The sequence below is a fragment of the Monodelphis domestica genome, chromosome 2, assembly GCF_027887165.1.
Source record: "Monodelphis domestica isolate mMonDom1 chromosome 2, mMonDom1.pri, whole genome shotgun sequence".
NCBI classification, from domain to species: domain Eukaryota; kingdom Metazoa; phylum Chordata; class Mammalia; order Didelphimorphia; family Didelphidae; genus Monodelphis; species Monodelphis domestica.
In genome coordinates this window covers 144,001,780-144,024,879 of record NC_077228.1, presented here as the reverse complement: position 1 = coordinate 144,024,879, position 23,100 = coordinate 144,001,780, and the positions used below count along the sequence as shown (strand labels likewise).

Sequence of the window (23,100 nt, the reverse complement as noted above, 5' to 3'; positions counted from 1 at the left end):
CATAATTTAGAATGAATAAAATATCCACTGAATATTCAGCACTGTATTAAACTAGGAGTGGAATGAAAAATCAGAAATGGTCTTTACTATAGTGGGACTGGTTACCATTTATTTTCTTCTTTGAGCACTGTAAAGAACAGGGGCTTCCATGATCTTATCTATTATAAGCTATCAGACTGCTTTATTCTAAGCCTTGACTGGTAAAAAATTAAGAGTATTAGTAATCCCAAAGGATAAAACAATTAAATATAAACAGTCATTACATAAAGTTCCAGAAACACTTTATTTAAAAATGGAGCTGTAAATGCATAACAAAATAACATAGGTAATAAATGTAACAAAAATAAATAAGGAGAATAATGTGTTCATACAAAATAATAACATAGTAGAAAGCCAAATGCTTATCACTGAACAAAAATGTGTAAACTCTTGAAAAAAAAATCTCATGAGACAATTCTACAGAGTAATAATTTTCTAAGCAATGTCTTACCCTTCCATTTCCATATGGTTGAATTCCGTACCCAAACACTGAGGAACAGAAGGAATGATGGTGATTATTTGGATGAATCTATTTTTTTATGAGGACTGACTGTGCTTTAATGTTTTCCTTATTCTTTTGAACTACTTCAATCCTTCCTTTCATTTTTTTCTAAAACCATTCTGAGACTTCTTTTGATAGTGGGGAATTTAGGTTTAGAATATTTTTTTTTTAGACTTAAAGAAAAATATGAGATCCATTATACAACAGATTTTTTTTTACATCTCTACAAAAATGGTTTTTGCATTTTTATTACCTGGTCCAACTTTACAAGACTTCAGTAATCCTGTAGAGTTTCCAAATGTACAGATTTAGTATTTTTCTTAAACAATTATAGAATAGAATTATTGCTGAAATATTAAAGACCATTTCATAAAAGCTGCAAAAAATTGTATTTTTAACCTTTAGAGACTGATATAATCAAGGGAAAATTCAAGCCTACTAGTTATATTTAACAGAATTAAGATTTCTCCAAATCATAGTGTTCTGGAAATACAAGGTCAATTACTTTTTTTTTTTAAATATACCCAAATATTACCTTACTGGGACAACAAAAAGAAAGTGAGTTTATATAGGATATTTTCACAGACTTTCTAATCAGTGGTTTTAATAAAAAGTCTATGTTAGTAGTTGTCTTCCCGAGTTCTTATAAATGTATAGAGCAGAGACAGGGATTTGCTATTGAGTCTACAGGGAAACATACAGAGGCTATTTATGTGCTTGGGGGTGAGACTATCGATTAGCTAAGTTAGGCCTATTGTTTCTTCAAGTCCTAAAGAAGAATTTCATACTTCATGATTATTCCAAGAGAAATTTTTAAAAACTGTTACATAGAAACTTGGTAACACCGGAGAGTTTATTTGCACCAATATACATGTTCTTCTCTTTAAAAATATACTCCACCTCTCTGTTTAAACTTGTTTTTATCATTCCAATAGCCACCTGGCCTGAAGTGGATGATGAAATCATTCTACTTTCATTTAAGAAAAAAAGAGAAAAAGAAAAAGTGCCAAATTGAGCTTTCAGAAAGTGGAGTGAAACACTGTGGGTTAAAACAAATACAGTATTATCTATGTACATAAAAAGATTTGTAGTCCTTATGGATATGCAGACATGTCCACTTACCACTCCCAGCAAATTCTTAGTGCAAACATAATAGTTAAACTTTGTAAATCTTAGGACAATTTATGTAGCAACCAAATTATATAAATCACATAACTGTTGGAAAAGTTCAGGACACAAGAATGAAAGCACTGTAATGTCTGTCTTACTGTGAACAGTAATGCGTCATTGTACCCAAAGGTATTGTATCCTAATAGAAATTCTAATATTCAGAAACAAATATAACTGTTTAAGAAATCTGTACAAACTGAAGAGAAGTCCATTTCAGAGGGCAGCTTGGCATGGGAGACTTGGGGTTTCAGTTACATTGGATGGAAGTCTGCTTGTAGGTCACGTCAGGGATTAGAAAAACAAAACAAAACAAGATCTAAGAAGGGAAGACAGCAATTTTAATTCTGTTTGCAAAGCTGCCATGACCTCCTTTTCCTCCTCTGTATGGATGGCTATTTTAATGGTTCTGAAGTGATTAACATGACAGTCCAAGCATTCCTGATAAAGAAGATAAGCATGACCACACTGCAGTTGACCAAGCTATTTTGTTTTGAATAAATCAGTATCATGACCCTTTCAATAGTCCTAGGCATTCCACATTTATGAAATTTTTTAAAATAATAAAGAATAAGTCATTCATGTACAGTGACATCCTCTTCTTCCCCTTCTGGGTTGAATCTGTTGAAATGAATACTGAAATCAGCCTCAGATTCTACATTGTGAAATTCAGCTGAGACTGAGATGTCAGTGGGACGAAGAGCCCTAGCTTCTGGCTGGCAAATGGGAGAAGTCTGAACTGGGTCTTCATGGTTACTTTCAGAACTAGACTTCTGTTTTGGCTGGGCTGGTAAGACAGCTGTGGGGAATCCCAAGTTGTTCAGTGCTTCCAAAGTTCCATCTGGGTCAATCATAGCATTGATCACTGGAAAAAAATTGCAGTTGAGAAAAAAAAAGATTTAAGTCTTAAGATGCCACAAAAATTAGATAATTAAAATTATTTTCTATCATTTGGAGAATCTCTTTTTGCAATTGATGGTGTTCATGGTTAGCCTTGCTGATCAAGTTCATAACACTTCCAACACTAGAAAAAAAGGCATGTTCTTCATTATTTCGGATGATTCATTTTGTGAATATATCAATTCTACACATACATCTGCTACTTTTTTTTCTGAACCTTAGTCTGATTTTTAATGTCTCCACTAGAGTGTAGATATGTCTAACTATTCCCATGCTACATTACAGAAAGCAAGTGAAACTTAATTAGAATCTTTACAATGAAAGCAAAGAGCACTTCTTTCCTTACCCCACTATGGCCAACAAGCAGTTACTGGCTGTTGCTATCCCCTGAGTAAGGATAAGAGTGAGAAATTTATGCATTATGAAAAAATTTTGCAAATTTTATCTTCCCTATGTTTAAAAATTGCATTTCCACTGTAATATATGCAAGATGATATCACAAAATTAATAAGAATGTATGTATTAAGAGAAGACTTTTCCCACATTAAAAATAGGGAGAAGAATTGGACTTCTGATCTCACTGATCCATTGGCTCGTTTTTTCTCTTATAGTCCCTCACCTTTCTCATTTTGGGAAATGTGTGACAGATAATAATATTAAAGTATTTCATTGTTTTCTTGAATGGTAAATCATAAACAATTGTCTACTATGGATACCCCACACTTGCTTTATTATTATTTAAAATAGTGAGACTCGGTTACAATTGAAACTGAAGAATTTTTCAAATTAGAGTTGCATATAAAATGAAATAAAAAAATAGATGTATTATAGCTTACAAATACTACAAGTAGAAAATAATAATCACAGGTGAAAATACATTCATGTAAGTGTAAAAAATATACTCAGTAGTGTTTCTTTGAATGAATTGATAATACATATCCCATGTGAATTTCTACTAAAAATTGAGAATGGCAAAAATTTGACTTATAGTGACATTCAAATGCAAGTATGCTATTTTGATTTCAAATCATTTTTTTGTATTTTTATATACCGAGCTTTACACATCCAATTTCTAGCTAAAAATCCAGCCAAGTTTTACAAATAACCTAATAGTAAAAACAATTCCAATTGTCTCAAGAAAACTTTCTGCACAATCACTTTTTTCTCCCCATAGGTAGTTTAGAAATGTGTCTACCTTGCAATTGCTTTTCAACTCTTTTCAGCTCCTGCAAGATGGAAGAAATCTCCTGAAAAGAAAATGAGTCAAATCAGCATTTCTTAATTGACATTTAAAAAACTGTACTAGCCATACAGATATGAATCTTATTCTCCTGGTACACCTAACATTATATAGTATCACATGAAGGCTAACAACAAAAAGAATTATTAAAAACTCAAAATGGATCTAAATATAAAGGGTTTAAAAAAAAAACAAAAAATAAAACCTCATAGTATTTTTTTTTTAGTTTAACAATGATACAGAAAAGATGATAATTATACATTGAATATCCACTTTTCCAAATGGGACTTTTTATCAATGCTAAGACTTCTTGTCAGAAAGGTAACCTTGGCAGTAGGGTAAATCTTTAACTGTGTATAAAAACTGTCAGGCTCTAGAGGATCACTTCCATTTCCATTAACATTGTTCATTACAATAAATGCCATCACTTTTCCAAATGACTTCATGCTTTTGATCATTTAATAATGAGATGCCCTCAAGATTTTCCTTTTCCATATCCTGAAACTATCAACTTCAGTGAGACTGCTCATGGCAAAACTCCCAAATAAGTTGATTCTAAACTTTCTCCACCAGTTCTTGTAAAAAAAAAAACCCTTAAAATAAAATAATAAATAAAATAACAAATAATCTTAATTATGACAATTCTAACATTTATCCCCCTCAGAAAAGGGTTCCCGTACCATGCTCGAAGTTTTCACAATAGGAACTTCACTTTCAGCTCTTAACTTTGTCTCTATTTCTTCCCAATTTCGATCTTTGTCTTTAAATAATATTCTAAAATCAGGGGAAAAATTTATTTTTCATATTTTAATTATATTATTATAATTATATTATATTATAACATTTATGATACTTAACAATCAACTAATAATTAAGGGTAGACAATATTGGAATCTCAGTTGATTTTTAACAATAAAGTATTCAAAATTCACTGTGTAATGCTTAAACATAAAAATTGTGATTATCAACACTTTCACAAACATACTATATGTTGTTGATTCTTGGGAAAGCAGAACATTTAACAAATTTAATTGATTTTATTAATCCAAAACAACTTTCTTGGACATTCATCATATAAATCAAACTTATATTTGCATGAATTTGATCAGCCAATAATTACTTATTACAACCAAGTAAGGGACAGTACTAAAAACCTATAGGAAAGGTGATAAAGGCCTGAATGAAGGTGATAGCTATTTAAGTAGAAGGATAGGGTTGGATATTGATGTGGGAACAGAAATGGCAAGATCTGGCAAGTGACTATCTATGTTTAATGAGAGAGAGCATAAAGAGTCAAAGACAATGCCCAAATTTTGAACCTGGGAAACTAGGTGTTATTTTGACAGAAATTGGGTAAAGTTTAGGAGTAAGGCTTTAATGGAAATATAATGAATACTGCTTTAAATATGCCTCATGAGATATCCAGTTTGAAATGGCTAATAAGAAACTGGTGACACAGGATTGATATTCAGGGAAGACAGGTTCTAGCTTCTGAAGTCAATGAGAAGGAATATAAGACAGATATTTGGGGAGCAATGTGGATATAATATGGATGATGAATTAGCAAAGGAAACTGAGAAGGAACAGTCAGACAGGTAGAAAGAAAACTAGAAAACAAGTGTTTCAAAAACTCTGAGAGCAGAGAGAATCCAGGAGGACATACAAAGTCAACTATATGTATTTTCAGTACTTTTATTGGAATTCTGTGAGCTCTTGAACTTTTAGAAAAGACATGGATGGGAACTGTTCTCCATTCATGCCAGCAATAATGATAATTGCATGCAGGTGGCAGCAAAAACATTTGTTTATCTAGTCAAGTCAAAGACTGAAGCTGATGTTTCATTCTATTCTGATTATTATTTATTTTCCTGAGCCCAGGTCACAAATAGCCATTCTCAAAAATAGGGAGTTCCAGAATTGAGTGCTAACAGCCAAAGGAAGGTGATTCCTGCAGCTTTCAGCAAATAGACTCTTGTGAGCTGCTCAGACAGTATAGACCTGAGATGAAATATCCATTTAGGCAGTTCTATAAGGTTGTTCCTGCCTCTCAGGATGTTGGAATGCTGACTCAGTACAGTTAGTTTATTTGGACAATCATTGCAACTCATTCAAGTTTTAGATTCTGTAACTACCTGGGTATTTATAGTTCATCCTTTTGTTTGTCAAGAGTAATTTGTCCCATGAGAAGTGTGAAATTATAAGGGAACACTACCCATTGAGCTCTCAGCACCCAACTGAAAACTCTTCACCTCTCTAGTATAAGAAGTAGCCACACAGTTTTCTGAACATCCACTTTTCAGTCACCAGTCATGTATGCTCTGAGAAAGACGTATAAAGGAGAAGAGGTTGAAAGATTTACTATCTAGTAAATGCACATGTTCTTGCTGCAATGTACAGAAAGCCTCTATAATTGATGCTATGGAGGAGAAAGTAAATAAATTCCTTCATCTCTTTGAAGTCCAAAAGAGCTCATCTTGGCACTATCTCAACAAAGAGGCTACCTTTAGATAGAGGCTGGAAAGTGTCTCTTCTTGCTCCTTAAGGCTGTTGTTCTCGGTCACCAATTCTCTTTGGCATAGATTCCCTCCCTTCTTCCTTCCTTCCCTCCCCTATCCCCCATTGATAGGACCAAGGGACCAACCAAGAGCCTCTGGTCATGAAAGCCCTATGACAAAGGACCAGAACACATGTATCAGTGAAAATGACCTAAGCATATGCCAAGCACCATGGGAAATGCTCCAACACAGGGCTACACACTATTTTGACAAATGATTCTGATTCTTTCAGTTTTTAGGGGAAAAAAGTCACAAACACATACATTTATATTTTAATGTCATTGTACTACCATCAAATGAATACTAGTTCTAACTGTGTAGTCTGACACCTTTAGGTAAGAGCCACTAGGGAAATAGGGAGCATAAAGGCACATTTTTGGATGTTTCTAGTTTTGGAGTCTGTGTATTATCCTAACCATCTAGCTCTGTGGCATAAAGAATTGGGATGTTTTGTAATGTAAAATAGTTGTTAAAAGAAAGTTTTCTATATAAAATGATTAATATTTAGCTTATTTTAGAACTTTTGAAACAACAGAAGAGCTCATACATCAATCTTCTTGCCTAATTTTTAAAAAGCCTCCACTACAGACATATTAAAGAGCATACTTTTGGAAGCATACAGTACAACTTATAAGTATGTAAAAGGAGAACTTTTCACTGGTCTCTTTCTATCACTGATTATTATCATTTTTGTATTAAAGTTAATTCCCAAGGAAATTTTTAAAAATATGTATTGAGAAAGAATTAGACTTGGAATTTAAAAAAATATTAAAAACCCCCAAGAAAAAAAGGGAGACACTAGCACTGTTCATTTGTTGGTTGAAGCATTCTAGGAAATGAACAAAGCTTTCTGAAAATCAGAAAAATGAATATTAAAAATAGGCTTATCTGTTAAAAATAAATCAAGTCAATAAGTTTGAGTAATGAAAAATACTATGAATCTGGAGCATAAGGTACTACCTGATCTTTCCAGCTGTCTTGTCTATAGATTGTCTTATCTTCCGAGAGAACTGAAAGACTGATGACAATAATAGATTGTCTCCCATCACCTGAAAAATGTAAAGGAAAAAGGAGGCAGTTATAGTGCAATGCAAAACTATACAATATATCTATTGTCTACCCAAAATATAGTACCTAAATGTAAGGAATAAAATTATATACTACTGTATTTAATATTAATCTTAACAAGATGTGAAAGAATGCTGCTGCTTCTGCAATGACTATCAAATTTACTATGTTACACCTCTTTAGAAATACTAAAAAAATTTCTTATCTTTATGATTATCCATTCATTAATACCAATAACCATTCATCATCTCCACTAAATATTTTAGAGTAATTCTATGTTTTCATTACTTCTAATAATAGTAGTAAAAGTCTATATAAAAATGTTACAGATGGCATATATTTCACCATTAAGGACACAGGAAAACTAGAAGTAGAGACATCTAATAATTAATTATAGTACACAAAAGAACATATCAGAAACACACATAGAACACAATGTATAAGAGAAAGTATCAGAAATAATACTTAAGGTTTCAGATATAGATAAGTAAAATTATATATTATACACATTAAAATAATTATAAAACTATTATTATTAAAGCACAATATAAATGTTAGTTGCGATAATAGTAATATCTATATAGATAATATAGTGAATGCAAAGAAACAAACAAGACTCTGGAAATAGCAATGACATTTTTATGGGTTTTGGCTGATAAATGGAATAAATAAGGTGAAGAAGTACATTTTGTTTAAAAGGATTAGAAAAAAAGATCTATCAGAATAGTACTATTTATTTAAAATATACACAAACTTCTGTGGAAATTCAGACATTTTAAAGAGCCATAGTGGAGAATACTGGAAGACACACTTCAAAGGAAGGGGAAAATTTGGTATATACTACATATTTTTCATCTTCTGAATCTTTTTTTCCCCCAACATGGACTCTTTTGACAGTCTGGTAAAGCTATAAACTCCTCAAAACAATGTTTTTAAATGCACACAGATATACACATGAATGAAATAAATACTTTTTCATGTTTTGATAAGACAGAATAGTTTGCTGGGATTTGAGACTAACAAATCCATCTAGTACAGCCATGGAAGTGGCAGCTACATGAGAAAAGGCTGAGAATATTTAATATGTAAGTAAATTCTCTCTGAGGGCTTAGGTATTCTGTTTCATTCATATTCCTTTGCTTTTGAATTTACATGTCACATAATTTGGTCTTATATTCAGCCATTAACTAAATAGTGATTTATATAAAGTCTCAAAGTCTCAGGTTCTGAGCCACCATTTACACTGTTTTCATTTCACAGATAAATAACTTGAGACTCAAAGGTTAAATAGCTCACATAGATCACAAAGCTGATAGATACAGAACCAGGACTTCACCATCTTTCCAAGCTACCCTGATGTAATGGCCCTTTTTGTGCTGCCTTCTCACAGCTTCCATTAATCTATTACAATTCATTAGGTATTTTCTGGTGTACCTGGTAGGCAGTGAATGCTTTTCTTTTTCTTTCTTAAAAAAAGAAAAAAACCCTTCACCTTCTGTCTTAGCATGAAGAGTGGGAAGGGCGAGACAAAATTATGACTTGCCCAGGATCACACAATTAGGAAGAATCTGAAACCAGATTTGAATCTTCTTAACTTCATGTCTGACACTATCCACTGTGCCACCTTGCTGGCTTATGATGAATAATTTTCTGGGCTCTCTGAGGGGATAACAAGCAGCTTAAGACATGGTTGCTGATTAGCTAACAGCTGGATCCCAATTAATGCAAATAAAGAATATCACAAAGAGGTTATATGTATGTGAATTTGCAATGTTTTGCTCAATTTTTAATTATGTGAAGTATTGTAACTGGTTCTAGCCCAACGTTAATATGTAATACAAATGCAAATAATGTGAATTCATGGGATTTATTATTTTGTACTAACAGAACCAGCTGCAAACTATAGTTAAAGAAACAAGTACACTAACACAAGGAATAATAACAAAAATTACTAAAGAATAGATAATCATTTGCTGAATTCTATGGTGTAAAATCCAAACATCACAGGAGTTCAGAAGAAAGGAAGATCATTAATGAAGAATGGAATAATCAGGAAAGCCTCATGGAAATTAAGCTAGATTTTGGGAATTAAGATAAGCTATGAGGAAAAAAAAAGGAAGGGCATCTAATCAAAGGTTTAGAATATCAGTAAAGAGCTAGTAACAGGAATAGGTATGGTGTGTTTATGTGATGAAAAAACCCCCCAGCCTAATAGCAGTCGAGAGCTAATGTTCAGAAATAATGAAAAACAGCAAGGGAGGTAGGGGGATGTCAAATTATAGAAAATATCTTTGATAACTAAAAAGAAAGGATATTTGGAAATTGTTTAACTAGAAAAATGATTTCCTAAGTATCTGAGCAAGTTCATGTCTAATGTTTCCTATCTTTACAGTATAATAATAATAATAATAATAATAATAATAATAATAATAATAATAATATTCTAAGCAAAGACATATGGAGGCAGGGAAGAAGAATATAAAAGACTTATGATCTTAAGAAAAGTTTTAAATAGTTATTAATATAGGAACATCAATAACAAGGAATGATATTAATTTCCAAGTAGCTTTGATGGATTAAGAGCTATAAAAATAAATAACCTGAATCTGAAGTAGATCAAGTCCACTTGATTCTGGAACTTTTTCCAAAAATGCATAGCAGCAAGAGTACACGATCAATTAGACTAATGGTCCTGAGGACTAATAGGAAAAAAATACTAGAAGGATAAACTAGGAGACACTGATATCAAGGAATTCTGGGTATGTAGGGAATATAAAGAAGCAAAACTATATTCAATAACCTAAGCAAATATACATGGTCCTTGATACAAAGTGAAAAAGAATTTAAGAGTTCAGTGACAATGAGAATGTGGGAGAAAGTTCTGTTAGAATTGGGAAATACTGAGCAGGAGATCTCAGGTTAAAGTATGTTATTTCTAAATGTCAATTAGGTCCCCCAAAATACTGCATTAGAAATAAAGGGCATAGTGGCAGCTGGGTGGCTCAGTGGACTGAGAGCCAGGCCTAGAGATGGGAGGTCCTGGGTTCAAATTTGACATCAGACACTTCCCAGCTGTGTGACCCTGGGCAAGTCGCTTGACCCCCATTGCCTAGCCCTTACCACTCTTCTGTCTTGGAACCAAATACCCAGTATTTGGTTCCAAGATGGAAGGTAGGGGTTTAAAACAACAACAACAAAAAGAAACATAGGGCATAATAGGAGAAAATATTAAAGGAAAAATGCTATAAATTTGTGAATGCTTGAATAGCTTTACAATGTTTGGGAAGGTTAATGGTAGGGTTTAGTTATAATTTATTAACTAATGTTTTTGCAAAACAGTATTGGTTGAAGTAACATTATATGATACATGTCAATATGCACCAGTATCTAGGATAGAGTAAAGTTAGATAACCAAAAAGTTTAGTATCCTAGAAAGTATAAAGCAAAAGCACTTGTATGATTATAAATCAGAGTGATAAGTATTAATATTAAATTGAGGTAGGGAGTAGATTAAGAGAGAGATTAGTCCAAAGGAAAACAAACTCTAAGGATGTATTAAAAAAAATAGCTTTTTTTTTTAAGGTGACAAAGAATATGAATCTATGGGGGAGGGTATCCATACATTGGGAGATGAACAAATTATGGTAAATGAGAATGTGATGGAATTCTTTTCTGCTGAGTGCTTACTTATCAAAGTAATGACCAAACATGACTTCAGAGGACTAATAATGAAACATTCTGCCCATCTCTTGATAGAGAGATCTTGAAGAACTCAAAAAAGAAGAATGAGTTGAGACATATTTATTTTGGACCTAGTCAATGTGGACATTTATTTTGAGTAATTGTACATGTTTGCAATGGGCTTCTTCTTGTGTTGTCAGTGGAAAATGGGAGATTGAGATTAGAGGGTAGATCTTGGTTAAAACAAAAGATATTAAAAAAAAAATTAGAGATGCTTCTGACAGAATGATAGAATTGGAAATTTTTAGGCCAAATCGAGTTCTCCCTATCATTATTTTTTTAATTGTATGAATTTAGCCAAAACTTTTGTTTCCAAATCTTCCTTTTGTCATAATTAAAATTAATGTTGGAAACTATATATTGAATTATAATTATTTATTAGTAAAGGTGAGAGAGAAAAATACCAGTATGTCTTTATAACTACCAAAGTCTCCTGGCCTTGCCCAGATTAGGCTCATTTTATAAGTGCTGGCATGGAAATGGTAAGACCAGAAACTGATGGGCTGAGCTAGGGGAGCTCTTGTTCAGGATGAAGCCCATGCCAAAAAAAGCTATGCTCCTGTATCACATATGGCTAATGACATGATTCTTTCCATGGCTCTCTGACAGATCAGTCTGGGTCACAAGTTCTATCCTCCAGGCAATTCGCCATAAAATAACTACAGAGTGTAAAAAATACTTGAGGTTATTAAAGGACTCAAGACTCAAAATATATAATGAGTTGAGACATATTTATTCTGGACATGGCCAATGAGGAAATTTGTTATGATTAACTATACACATTTGATTAGAAACTTTATGAATGCAATCAGAAAATATTTTATAGAAATTTAGACCTCAAAAGTATAAGATTAGTAAAGTGACAAAAAAGGAAAATGATAAATATTTGAAGGGGCCATTAATGGAGGACTGGTGGAGCTGCATTTTGGTTCAGTCATTCTGGAAATTTTGTTCAATTATTAAATTCTATATACCCTTTGACTCTGTTATGCCACTAATTGACCTATACTCTAAAATGATCAAAGAAAGGAGAAAAGGAAAATACATATATGTACAAAAAATTTATAGCTAAGCTTTCTGAAGTGGCAAAAAACTGGAAGTAAGTTTCTATCAATTGGGAAATGACTAAAAAAGTTACAATCACTAAAAGAGAATAGATGGGCTGTAAGAAGAAATTATTTCAATGAACCGATTCAGACTCAATTGAACAGGACCAGGATAATAATTGGTACTATGCTGGTTATCACACTGTAAAAAATAAAAAATTTTGAAAGATTTAAGAACTCTGATCAATGCGATGACCAACCATGACTGAAGAGGACCACTGATAAAGCATGTTGCTCACTGCCTGACAGAGGGATGAAGAATTAAATACGCAGAAGATGACAACAGACATGACTAATGTGGAAATTTGTTTTGTTTGTCTATGAACATTTGTTATAACATATTTGTTACTTTCTCTTTTCAGTGGAGGTAGGGAAAGGAGAGGGAAAAATGCATTAATTGAAAAAGAATTAAGAAAGAACAGGGGAGGCCAGGATGTTCATTACCTCTAATATTATTTGACAGAATGATACAAAATGTGAGCTCTGTAAAGCAAAAGAAAGAATATGAAGGAATAAACACAAGCAAAACAGAGGCAAAATTACAGCTATCTACAGAGAGCCTGATGTGCTATATAGAGAACTCCAGAAATTTAAAGGGAAAATTAGGAAAGAAAAGCTCTGGTGCAGTAAGAGGATATCACTAGCCTCTCAAACTTAACAAATATGAATTACATTTTATAGCTATAAAACATACCTTATAGAAATAAGGGAAAACTTTAAAAAACTGGAGAAACAATTCATTAGCCATTTGGGTAGTGTCTGTATAATAAAAACATGATCATGTAAATGGAAGGGGTATAAGAGTTGTCAGAGAAATATAGAGAGGAAAAAAAAAGGCAAGCTTACCACATTATGAGAACAAGATGTATATCCCTTGGAAAATATTGTCCATAAAATGTTGAAAGAATGAAAAAAGTCTAACACACACACACACACACACACACACACACGCGCGCGCGCGGATATAAAGAACTCCATCTCCATCACCTGAGCAAATATGGATGGGCTGTGATCTATACCAATAAAGGCAATAGGTACACTGATTAGAACTAAATTCTGAGTTTGATTGATTCCCTTTATGCTATTCTTTAAAAACAACCGTTTCTCTAAACTGCAATACTCACTTCATCTCTGCTCCATGTTCTCCGTCTTGTAATTGTTAAATGTTCTGGAGTCTCTGTTAGTTGAGTTTTGGAATCATTAGGTCTACTATTCCCTTCTGGTGGTTTAGAATGAACTAATGGAGGGATTTTTCGGAAGTTGAGGCTTTCATCAAACACACGATCAACCAACTAAAAGGATCAAAAAAAAGAATATCTGTAAGGAAACTATAATTTATAGCAAATTAACTGGTAGTAATGTCATGATTTTTACAATTAGACTGATTTTTTCTTAATAATAGAAGTATGAGATCTCTAATAAGCCCAATTACTCTGTTTTATGTGTACGTTAACATGCATTTACTTTTACATGATTGAATTATACAATTCTTTACAGACTATATGGATTCTGATTTTGAAATATTCAAAATACTTGTACACATACGTGGATATATATTTATAGAGACAAGAGAGATATAATGTTATCCTCCCATGGATATGATTGCCCCTATGTGGAAAACAAATGGTAGATAAAATAAAGTTGAGTTAGATACATAGACAATGAGTTAATTTTACTCACATTGCTTTACCAGCGTAAAATAAGTTTATTTCTTTTTTCTCCCCAAATGGTGCTGTCAATTCTCTTCATAAGATATATTAAATTGCAAGTTCCAATTGACAAAAGGAAAATTAAATAATAATCCACAAAACAGGTATTTTAGTCTTTACAAGTCAGACTTATAATTTTACAGAAAATAGATATCTAGCTAAAATGAGATACTGCCATCCAGAGTGTAAATTATATACACAAACTAAACAGTTACTCAGATTCTGACAGAAAACAAAATGGAAAAAAAGGTTATTAAATAGGAAGTGAATAGTTTTACTTGGCCTGAGGAAACGTATATTCATTTTATTAGGTGAAATTTAGTTATGCACTCAAGAAAATAAAACTTGTTAATTTACAATGCCCAGAAAAATTGTGTATGTCTTGCCACCACTAATAGCCTTTATTTTCTAATTACAATTTCATTCTCCATACATTTAAAGGTGAATAACGTGTTAATAAAACAATACAGAAAATGAAACGAACATTATTTGCCATAAAAGTTAGGGACGGGACAACAAAAAGACAGTCAACACTAAAAAACAGGACTAAAAAAGTAGCATAAAAAGGCAATAGGAGAAAAACATAGCAGTATTTTACTTAATGGAATTAAATTTGTCAAAATGACTAGTCATTTTAAAATATAATTGAATAATATTATAATACTGAGGAAGTGGAAGAATATGAATTATTCTCTGAGGCAAATCTAACTTAAGTTGGAACTTAGGAACTTAGAAAACTAATATTTTTCTTTCCTTTTTAAAAATATTAATAGAGACTTCCTGATGATCTCTTTATAACATAATTTCTTATCTATAGGATATGTGTAGATGTCAACTTTATGCTTTTTTAAAAACTTCAACTTTATCTTCAGAAGCATCTATTTTCAGATACTTTTCTATGTTCACTTTTACATGAATCCTGGATAAGTAACTAATGAGCAAGATGCATGATGTAAAAGTTAATATATTTTAAGGTTTTAGAGTCATCATGGATCCAATCATACTTCACTAGTTTTATTAAGAAATGTAAAGGGAATATATTAAAGCAAAGGAGGAAAATGCAGAGGTTCATGCACATGAGGTGGGAAGGCACAGCTGAAACAAACTCTGCAGAAAGCTAAAAGCAAAAGAAATCAAGAAAAGGAAGAACCTTATGCATCTCTCCATGAAGATCTCCTACCTCTTCTCTAGTGTCTATGGCAGAACCAGGGGTGGTGGCGGCAGTGCTTACTGTGGTACTAGGGGCAGTGCCCGATGAAGTCACGGAGTCGATCTCTCCTGCTACATCATTGATTTCTCGAGCAATAAGAGCCAGATCTTGGCTGATCCTGGTAGTGATAGAAAAAAAAAGCAATTTAATAACTGAAATAAAAGTAGATAAGTAGATAGTATACATCTTCAGAATACCACAATGAAAATATATTTTAAGCCCTCAGAAGAAGTGATAACCAGCAGATTTTGTTCATTTTATTTTAATTTTAATTTATTTTAATATGAATCATGTGAGAGAAAAGAGTTTATATATCAAATGATGAATGGCTATTTTCTCATTCTTATTTTCTGTTCATTTAGATGAATGTGCCATGTAAATATTAGGCATTCAATAAATTTTTATTAAATTAAATCAAAATAATGGAAAACCCTATGACTAAAATAATAACGTAACAAAATAAAAAAATTAAATTATCTACTGTCATAAGTGTAAAAGTCAACACAATTTCAAATGTAAAGAAAATTATTTTCCTATTATATACAATAAAATTTTCATATGTTTATGAAATAGATATACATATACATACAGTTATATATGTATATATTATATGCACAAATACACTTTAGGTATCATTTCACCTAAAACTTGATAAACTGATTAAAAGCTGTTTGTATTTGATTTTTTCACCTTTATACCAATATTTGTTTATATCTTAATATCCTGAAGAATGGCCTCTTGTTCTACTAAATGATTAAAGACTCTCTCAAGGGTAAATTTCTAATTTACCAAACTAATGATGACTCATTTATCATTCTTCTTGACCTAGACCTATCTAGTACTTAATTCAGCTTTTCTTCCTCTCATATTTGTTAGTTAGTCTTGCCTCAACTGGATTCCATGACACTATGTTCTTACTGTTTTCTGTACACATGATGATTCCATCTTTCTGATACTTAAATATGAACTTTTACTAAAATTCTGTCCTCAGTTTTGTTTTTTCTCTTGACTCTCTGTATGTTCTATTTGAGGACACTCATTTGCTCCCAATATTACAATTATTACTTTCTATTATTCCTAAAGTTATTTACAAACCTGATATCTTTTCCAAGGTATAGTTCTCCATGTATGATTACATTTAAGTGGATGGAGAGCCAAGCCTAGAAACAGGAGGAGGTCCTAGGTTCAAAGTGGACTTCAGACATTTCCTAGCTTTGTGTCCCTGGGTAAATTACTTAATCCCCATTACCCAGTCCTTACCATTCTTCTGTCTTAGATTCTAAGATGGAAACTAAGGGTTTCATAAAGAATAAACAGTATCCCAAACTCAGAATGTCTAAAAATAATTTCTTGGTTTTTATCCGTCCCACACTTAGCTCCTCCTCCCGTCTTCCTTTTTTCTTCATTCTGTTCTTCAAGCCCTTCCTTCAGTTACTGAAATCCTTAAAGGCAAAATTTAAATGTACAGTAATCCTCTGAATAGCCTAAATGAAAATTATTCCTTATGGAACTTCTTTAGAACTTCAAATTCCTTGTGATATTTATTACATACTATTTTGTTCTGTAGTAAATTAGTATAAATATCTCCATTGTGAGATTATCAACTCCTTGAAAGCATATAGCTTTTTTACTCTCCAGATGATTTAGGGCAATGCCTTGAACTTAATGAGCACTCAATAAGCACTGGCTAAATGAATATTGAAAGAATTTCACATTTTAAAACAGATTTGAAACAATCTTACATATTTTTCTAAAGCAAAATATCTCCTTAAGTACCAAGATTACAAAAGTAGAAAAGTTAAGAAGTAAATGTCTAGACAATTAGATAGGAAATATTTAAGGGAAGAACATTTCTACTGGAAAGAGAAGTACTGTATTTGGCATTGAGTGAAAATAATTATTTTGCTGTCAATATGTAGAAAGCTACAGAACATGACTCATAAGAGATAGTCATCACCTGTAATTTTTTTAATTTTTAATTTTAGTACTTAATTTTAAAAAAATTTAGACTATTTTTCCATGGTTACATGATTCATGATCTTCCCCCTCCCCCTCCTCTCTCTCCTCCTTCCTCTCAAAGCTGACAAGTAGGTCCACTGGGTTATGCATATATCATTGTTCAAAGCCTATTTCCAGGTTATTACTATTTTCAGAACCCTAATCACATCCCTATCGCACTATGTGGCCAATCATATATTTTTCTAATGCATTTTGGGTTCCACAGTTCTTTCTCTGGATGTGGATAGCGTTCTTTCTGTTCCTCTTGACTGTCCTGGATCATTGCATTGCTGCTAGTAGAAATGTTTGTTACACTGATTGTGCCATAGTGTATCAGTCTCTGTATATAATGTTCTCCTGGTTCTGGTCCTTTCACTCTGCATCAATTCCTGGAGGTTGTTCCAATTCACATGGAATTCCTCCATTTCTTTATTCCTTTCAGCACAATAATATTCTATCACCAACATATGCCATAAATTATTCAGCCTAATTGAAGGGCATCCCCTCATTTTCCAATTCTTTGCCACCACAAGGAGCACAGCTCTGAATATTCTTGTGTAAGTCTTTTTCCTTATTATCTCTTTGGGGGTACAAACTCAGCAGTGGTATGGCTGGATCAAAGGGAAAGTATTCATTTAAAGCTCTTTGCACTTAGTTCCAAATTACCCTCCAGAATGGTTGGACCAATTCGAAGCTCCACCAGAAACATCACCTGTAATTTTTAACCTCCTTCCATGACTTTTATTTGCATGGGTGACCAAAGGATTTTGGGGAGGTGAGAAAAACCATAGGTACAAGATCCAGAAAACCATTAGTAATTTCAGTATTGAGAGTACATTCAGGTTGATAATCAGAAATTGATGGAAATTAAAGGTGATTTTCAAACTTAAGTCAGAATTTTGCTACAAAGAGATTTGTTCCTCTTTAATTAGAATGATGAAAAATTACAGAATTTGAGAGCTGGAAGGGGCCTTAGTGTTCATTTAGTTCAATACATAAAAGAATACCCCTCCATAATATACCTGACAAGTGGTTATTTATTCTTTGCCTGCAGAACTCTAGGAAGGAGGAAGTCACTATCTTTGGGGGTAGGCCACTCACTTTTGGATAATTCTGATCATTAAGAAAATTCTTTAAGATATCAAACCTAAAATTTCCTCTCCAAACAGAACAAGTCAAATCCCTCTTCAATAGGTTTTCAAGACAAACTAAATGACTTTTACTAGACTAGCTTGATGTACTTTGTTCCAAAATAGTTTGGTTTCTGGAGGAAAGAATCACTACTTCCACTCTGTGAATTTCAAAACTACTCCATCCTATTCAGGCCATTCTTTAGAAGATGGGATTTAGTGATTTCCTGATCAATAACAATAGAGATACTTGGAATAACAGAATCAGGTCTTGGAAACTACAGTCTCCACCCTACTCAGTGTAACAGGATTAGGAAGGGCTGCAGCAAACTCAAGATTTAATTATTTGAGAATATGGCCTTCAACAGACATGTGCAAAAAAAAAGAACAGACCTCTGGGCTGTCCTAGGTCAAGCTAGAGCCACCATTGGCACATGTGAGAGGCAGGAAGTGAGGTGGGGAAGAGCCTCTGTAGTTCTTGGGACTTCCTGTGAGTAGGGTAGAGTCAGTTGGAGGCTGGTGCTTGGAGTTGAAGGAGCCCCACGGACTGCTTTCTACTCACGTGATTGGTCATGTGAGTGATAAGGACTGATCCCTTTCCTTTCCTTGGCTATCCAGGGCCTTAAAGCCCACTTTGGCTCAGCCTGAGCAGAGTGGGTATTTAAAACCTCTTTCCTTCTCTCTCCTCTCCCCTCGCCTCTCTCTTTCTCACTTTCTTTCTCCTGTTTGTAATTAAAACACCATAAAAAAAATTTGGCAGCTGACTTGAGTATTTCATTGAGGAATTACATAAGTGAATTCCTTGGCGACCTTAATATATATCAGTCTTTTAAAAGTGATTTCAATATCACAACTCTTCCTCCCAGCCTTTAAATTCAATTTGATTGCGAGCTCCTTGAGGGCAAGAAAGGTCTTTTGGTTCTTTCTATAACCCCTGAGCTTCACTCAGTATCTAGCACATAGTAGGTATAAATGTTTATTCACTGAATCACAAAGGTAAGATGGGAGGAAAAGATTAATTTTTTCTTTTTTTAACCCTTATTGATACTGTATTCAGTTCCAAAGCAGAAGAGCAGTAAGGGCTAGGCAATTGGATCTATCTGACTTCCAGAGTATTTGAACCCTGGACTTCCCTGTCCAGGCTTGTTTCTCTATCCACTGAGCCACCTAGCTGCCCCAAGATTCATCTTTATATGGAGAAAAAGCAGCTGAAGACTTCTTCTAATCTAATGATTAGATTAGTGAAGGACTGGCCTCAGTAACTGAAAGTGAATTTGGTGTTCACTATCCTTCATAACTGCCTCCAACCATGTTGGTCTTCTAACACTTTACATCCCAAGCCCTGACATACTTGTGATCCAGTGACCAAAGTTCCCTTGCTGATCCTTAAATAAGATATTCATCTCCTGCCTGGGCATTTTCCTTGGCTATTCTCCCATACTTTGAATACTCTCCCATTTTACCTCTGTCTCTTGCTTTCTTTCAAATTCCAGCAAAATCTCACTTTCAAGGGGAAGCTTTAATCTGCTTTAATCTAGTGCTTAATGCCTTCTGATTAGTGAATGACTAAAAAGAGGTAAAGCTTAAGCCTTTGAGCTCCAAGTTAAAAAAAAAAAGGTTTATCTTCTTAAAAGGAAGAGATTTCATCTCATCTGAAATTTCTAGATAACATTCTAAAACCTGTAGTAGAAAAGTGTCTCAACTATGTGCTCAACAGAAGACTGAACATGTACTGAGAAGAACAATTCCTGTCAGACAGCAGAGCACTAAGCCAGCATACTGCATACCAGGCAGAAACTATAGGTCATGTGAAGCCAGAAGGGAGCAGATCAGGCCTATTGGAAGCAGTGACATGGCATTGGTGGCCCTAATATACCAAAGGAAATAGCTGTCTCTAAATATGTTCCCTAGCCATATATGAAACTTATGTCTTCACCTGACTACTTGTTTTTGTAGAAATGGTTACTCTTCTCTTCAATGATCTGTACATTTTTGGGAAAGTATCCCCTAGGTTTATGGCAAAAATGTTCTATTGCTACCTTTCTTACAATAATACTGATTTACAAAACCTTTATTTTAACCTAATTCTCTACTCTAGATGATTACTAAAAGTAAATACATTAGTGAGCACTCATGTTATGATTTTGAAAAAATGAAGATCTACAGAGTATCTTAAAATTGGGGTGGTTTTTCAGGGAGTGCTAAATGCTACATAAAAAATGAAAAATTTATTTATATCTATTGTCCACTTTGCATAGACCAAGCTCTATATGTATAATGGAGCAGGGATTTTTAGGGGTTTTTTTGTGTGCAATGGGTCCCATACAGTCTGGTGTATGAAATAAAACACAAAATTACAGAGAAAACATTAAATTGTAATACAGTTAACAAAATATTTTCTTAAAGTTAACAGCCTCCAGATTAATAATTCCTGCAACAGATGTTTAATAGCTATTAATGATTTAAAAGGCTATAAAGACTTCAATTGATAAGCTTCAACATATGAAAAAGCTAAGAACTGATAGTGAATATAAAGTACAAAAATAATTTGGAACTGAATAATTATTGATGTCATATGAGTTTTCTACTTTAGTTCCATTAAGGTAATTTGTTATATTCTTGTCCTTCCAATTTCCTGAATAAACCAATTAAGTAGATAAAAGCAAATCTTCATGAGATTAGCATGAGATAAGTGTCAGTTTATCTAAAAGTCCATTTTCCCTTTAAAGCTTCCTATGTAGAATTTTGCAAAATAATACTTTAAATAATTTTTAAAAATAAAGATAAAAGAGAGGCTATGGAAAAACAGGCATAATAAATTAAATGCACCATTGAGTGATGCGATGCTGTGAATTAGTCCAGAAATTCCTAAAAGTAATGTGGATCTTTGCCCAAAAAGTTTCTAAATTGTGCGTATCGTCACTCGGTTGCCATTCCAGCGATCAAAGGAGGAGGAAATATACCCACACATACATAAATATTTATAATAGTTCTTTCTGTGAGCAAAGAAGTGGAAATAAAGGTAGTTCTCATCAATTGGGGAATGGCTGAATGAATGAAGCTATTTTACTGTAATGGAATATCACCATGATATACAAAGTTACAAAGGGGGCAACTTCAGAGACACATGGGAAGATATGTAATAACTGATGAAGACAAAAATGAACAGTATGAGGAGAAGAATTTATATAACACTGAAAAGACTAACAACTCTAAAAGACTAAAGAGATCTGATCAATATAATGAGCAACCACAACTTTGCAGGACTCATAATGAAACATGCTTTTGACATTATAGTAATGGACACAGGATACAGATTGATACACAAATTTTAAAATATAGTCAGTGAATTTATTTTGCCTGACTATGCATTTTGTTACAAGGATTTTCCCTTCCCAAACTGGGAGAGGGGAGGGAGCCAGAAGGAGGTTAGGAGAAAAAAAAATAATTGAAAAAAATTTTATTTAATAGGAAGGATATAAAATCAATATAGAAAACTACTGTTTCTAAAAAATAATTCTTTAAAGCATACAAAATAAAAATAATCATGAACATATAACATCATTCACTTAGACTGAAAATATGCTATAAATGACTTACCTTTGTTTGAATATTACCAGTTCAAAAGTTGCCACTTGAATATAGTGTTCATTAATAATGAAAACAATAATGCTGATTGAAGTAACTACATTTATAGAGGACTTACTTTTTGCCAAGCGTTATACCAAGAATGTAACAATTATTATTTCATTTTATCCTCATAACACCTTGGAAGAGATGCTATTATTATAATACCCATTTTACAGATGAGGAAACTGAGACAGAAGTTAAAGAACTTGTTCAGAGTCATACAACCAGCAAATATCTGGGGGTGTATTCCAGGAATTCCTAACTATGTTAGAACTTAGAATTCATTTAAAAATATGTAATGTTTTAAAATCAGGGTCACTATTGAAGCCAATTATCAACAATTCTATAATATGGAAGAGATCTTTTAAATGATACAATACTAAAGCATACATTTTCTGAGAATTTTTTATTAACATATATTTTAAAATTATGTTTTGCTGGTACTCTGAAATTAGGGTTTTTTAAAAGGAAGATTCTACTTTTGTGCATTTATTTTAACATATTGCCTTCCTAAAGTAATGTTTTTTTTTCCTATGTAAGAAGAATTTTAGTTTTTGATAAACCTGAAGTTTTCATGAGGCTTAGGTATTAGTGTGGGTTCTTGGCTATGCCCCTAAATTCAAATTAACTACCATGAGTTAATTAGAAAGTAGCATAGATTAGTAGTGTGAAGATTAAATTTAACTCTCCCCTGATTGTGAAAATGAAATTAATTAACTCTCCCCTGATTGTGAAAAAGAAAATTAACTCCCCTACCCATTTTTAGATTTAATCACCAAAAGTATAAACATCCCACTTAATCATTTGGTGGGAGAGATCTGTGACCCACATTTGCAATAGTGGGTGACAAATCAGTGCCGACTGCCTGCCTGTTGGGCAGTCCTAAGCAAGGCTTTAGACTATGATTTGTCCACATAAAAAGCTGAGGAGGGAACAGGAAGTGACACAAAAGAAAGTGTCTTTAAACTTCCTGTGAGACATAGTTCTTCATTCTTTGGAGTTGAGACTAGAGAAGATTCTGCTGACTGGACCTGAGACTCTGTTCTTGGTGAGGCTATTCTTAAATCTCTTCCTTTGGACTGAGTGGTGAGTGAAAAGAATGACT

At 33.1% G+C, this 23,100-nt stretch overlaps 1 protein-coding gene across 28 annotated transcripts in view; it reads right to left on the bottom strand.

Annotated features, from left to right (window-relative positions):
• Positions 1-264: 264 nt before the first annotated feature.
• Positions 265-23,100, bottom strand: part of CEP170 (centrosomal protein 170) — a 177,441-nt gene continuing 154,605 nt past the window's right edge. For 13 of the 28 annotated variants that reach the window (XM_007481532.3, XM_056814154.1, XM_056814161.1 and 10 more), the window contains 6 exons: positions 15,178-15,355; positions 13,443-13,610; positions 7,364-7,452; positions 4,529-4,622; positions 3,804-3,855; positions 265-2,573 (listed from right to left, as the gene is read on the bottom strand). In XM_007481532.3, the coding sequence (XP_007481594.1) occupies positions 2,284-2,573; positions 3,804-3,855; positions 4,529-4,622; positions 7,364-7,452; positions 13,443-13,610; positions 15,178-15,355 (871 nt within the window). In that variant the 3' untranslated portion in view covers positions 265-2,283. The remainder of the gene's footprint in view (positions 2,574-3,803; positions 3,856-4,528; positions 4,623-7,363; positions 7,453-13,442; positions 13,611-15,177; positions 15,356-23,100) is intronic. The other 15 variants (XM_056814151.1, XM_056814153.1, XM_056814156.1 and 12 more) reach the window with 2 other exon arrangements.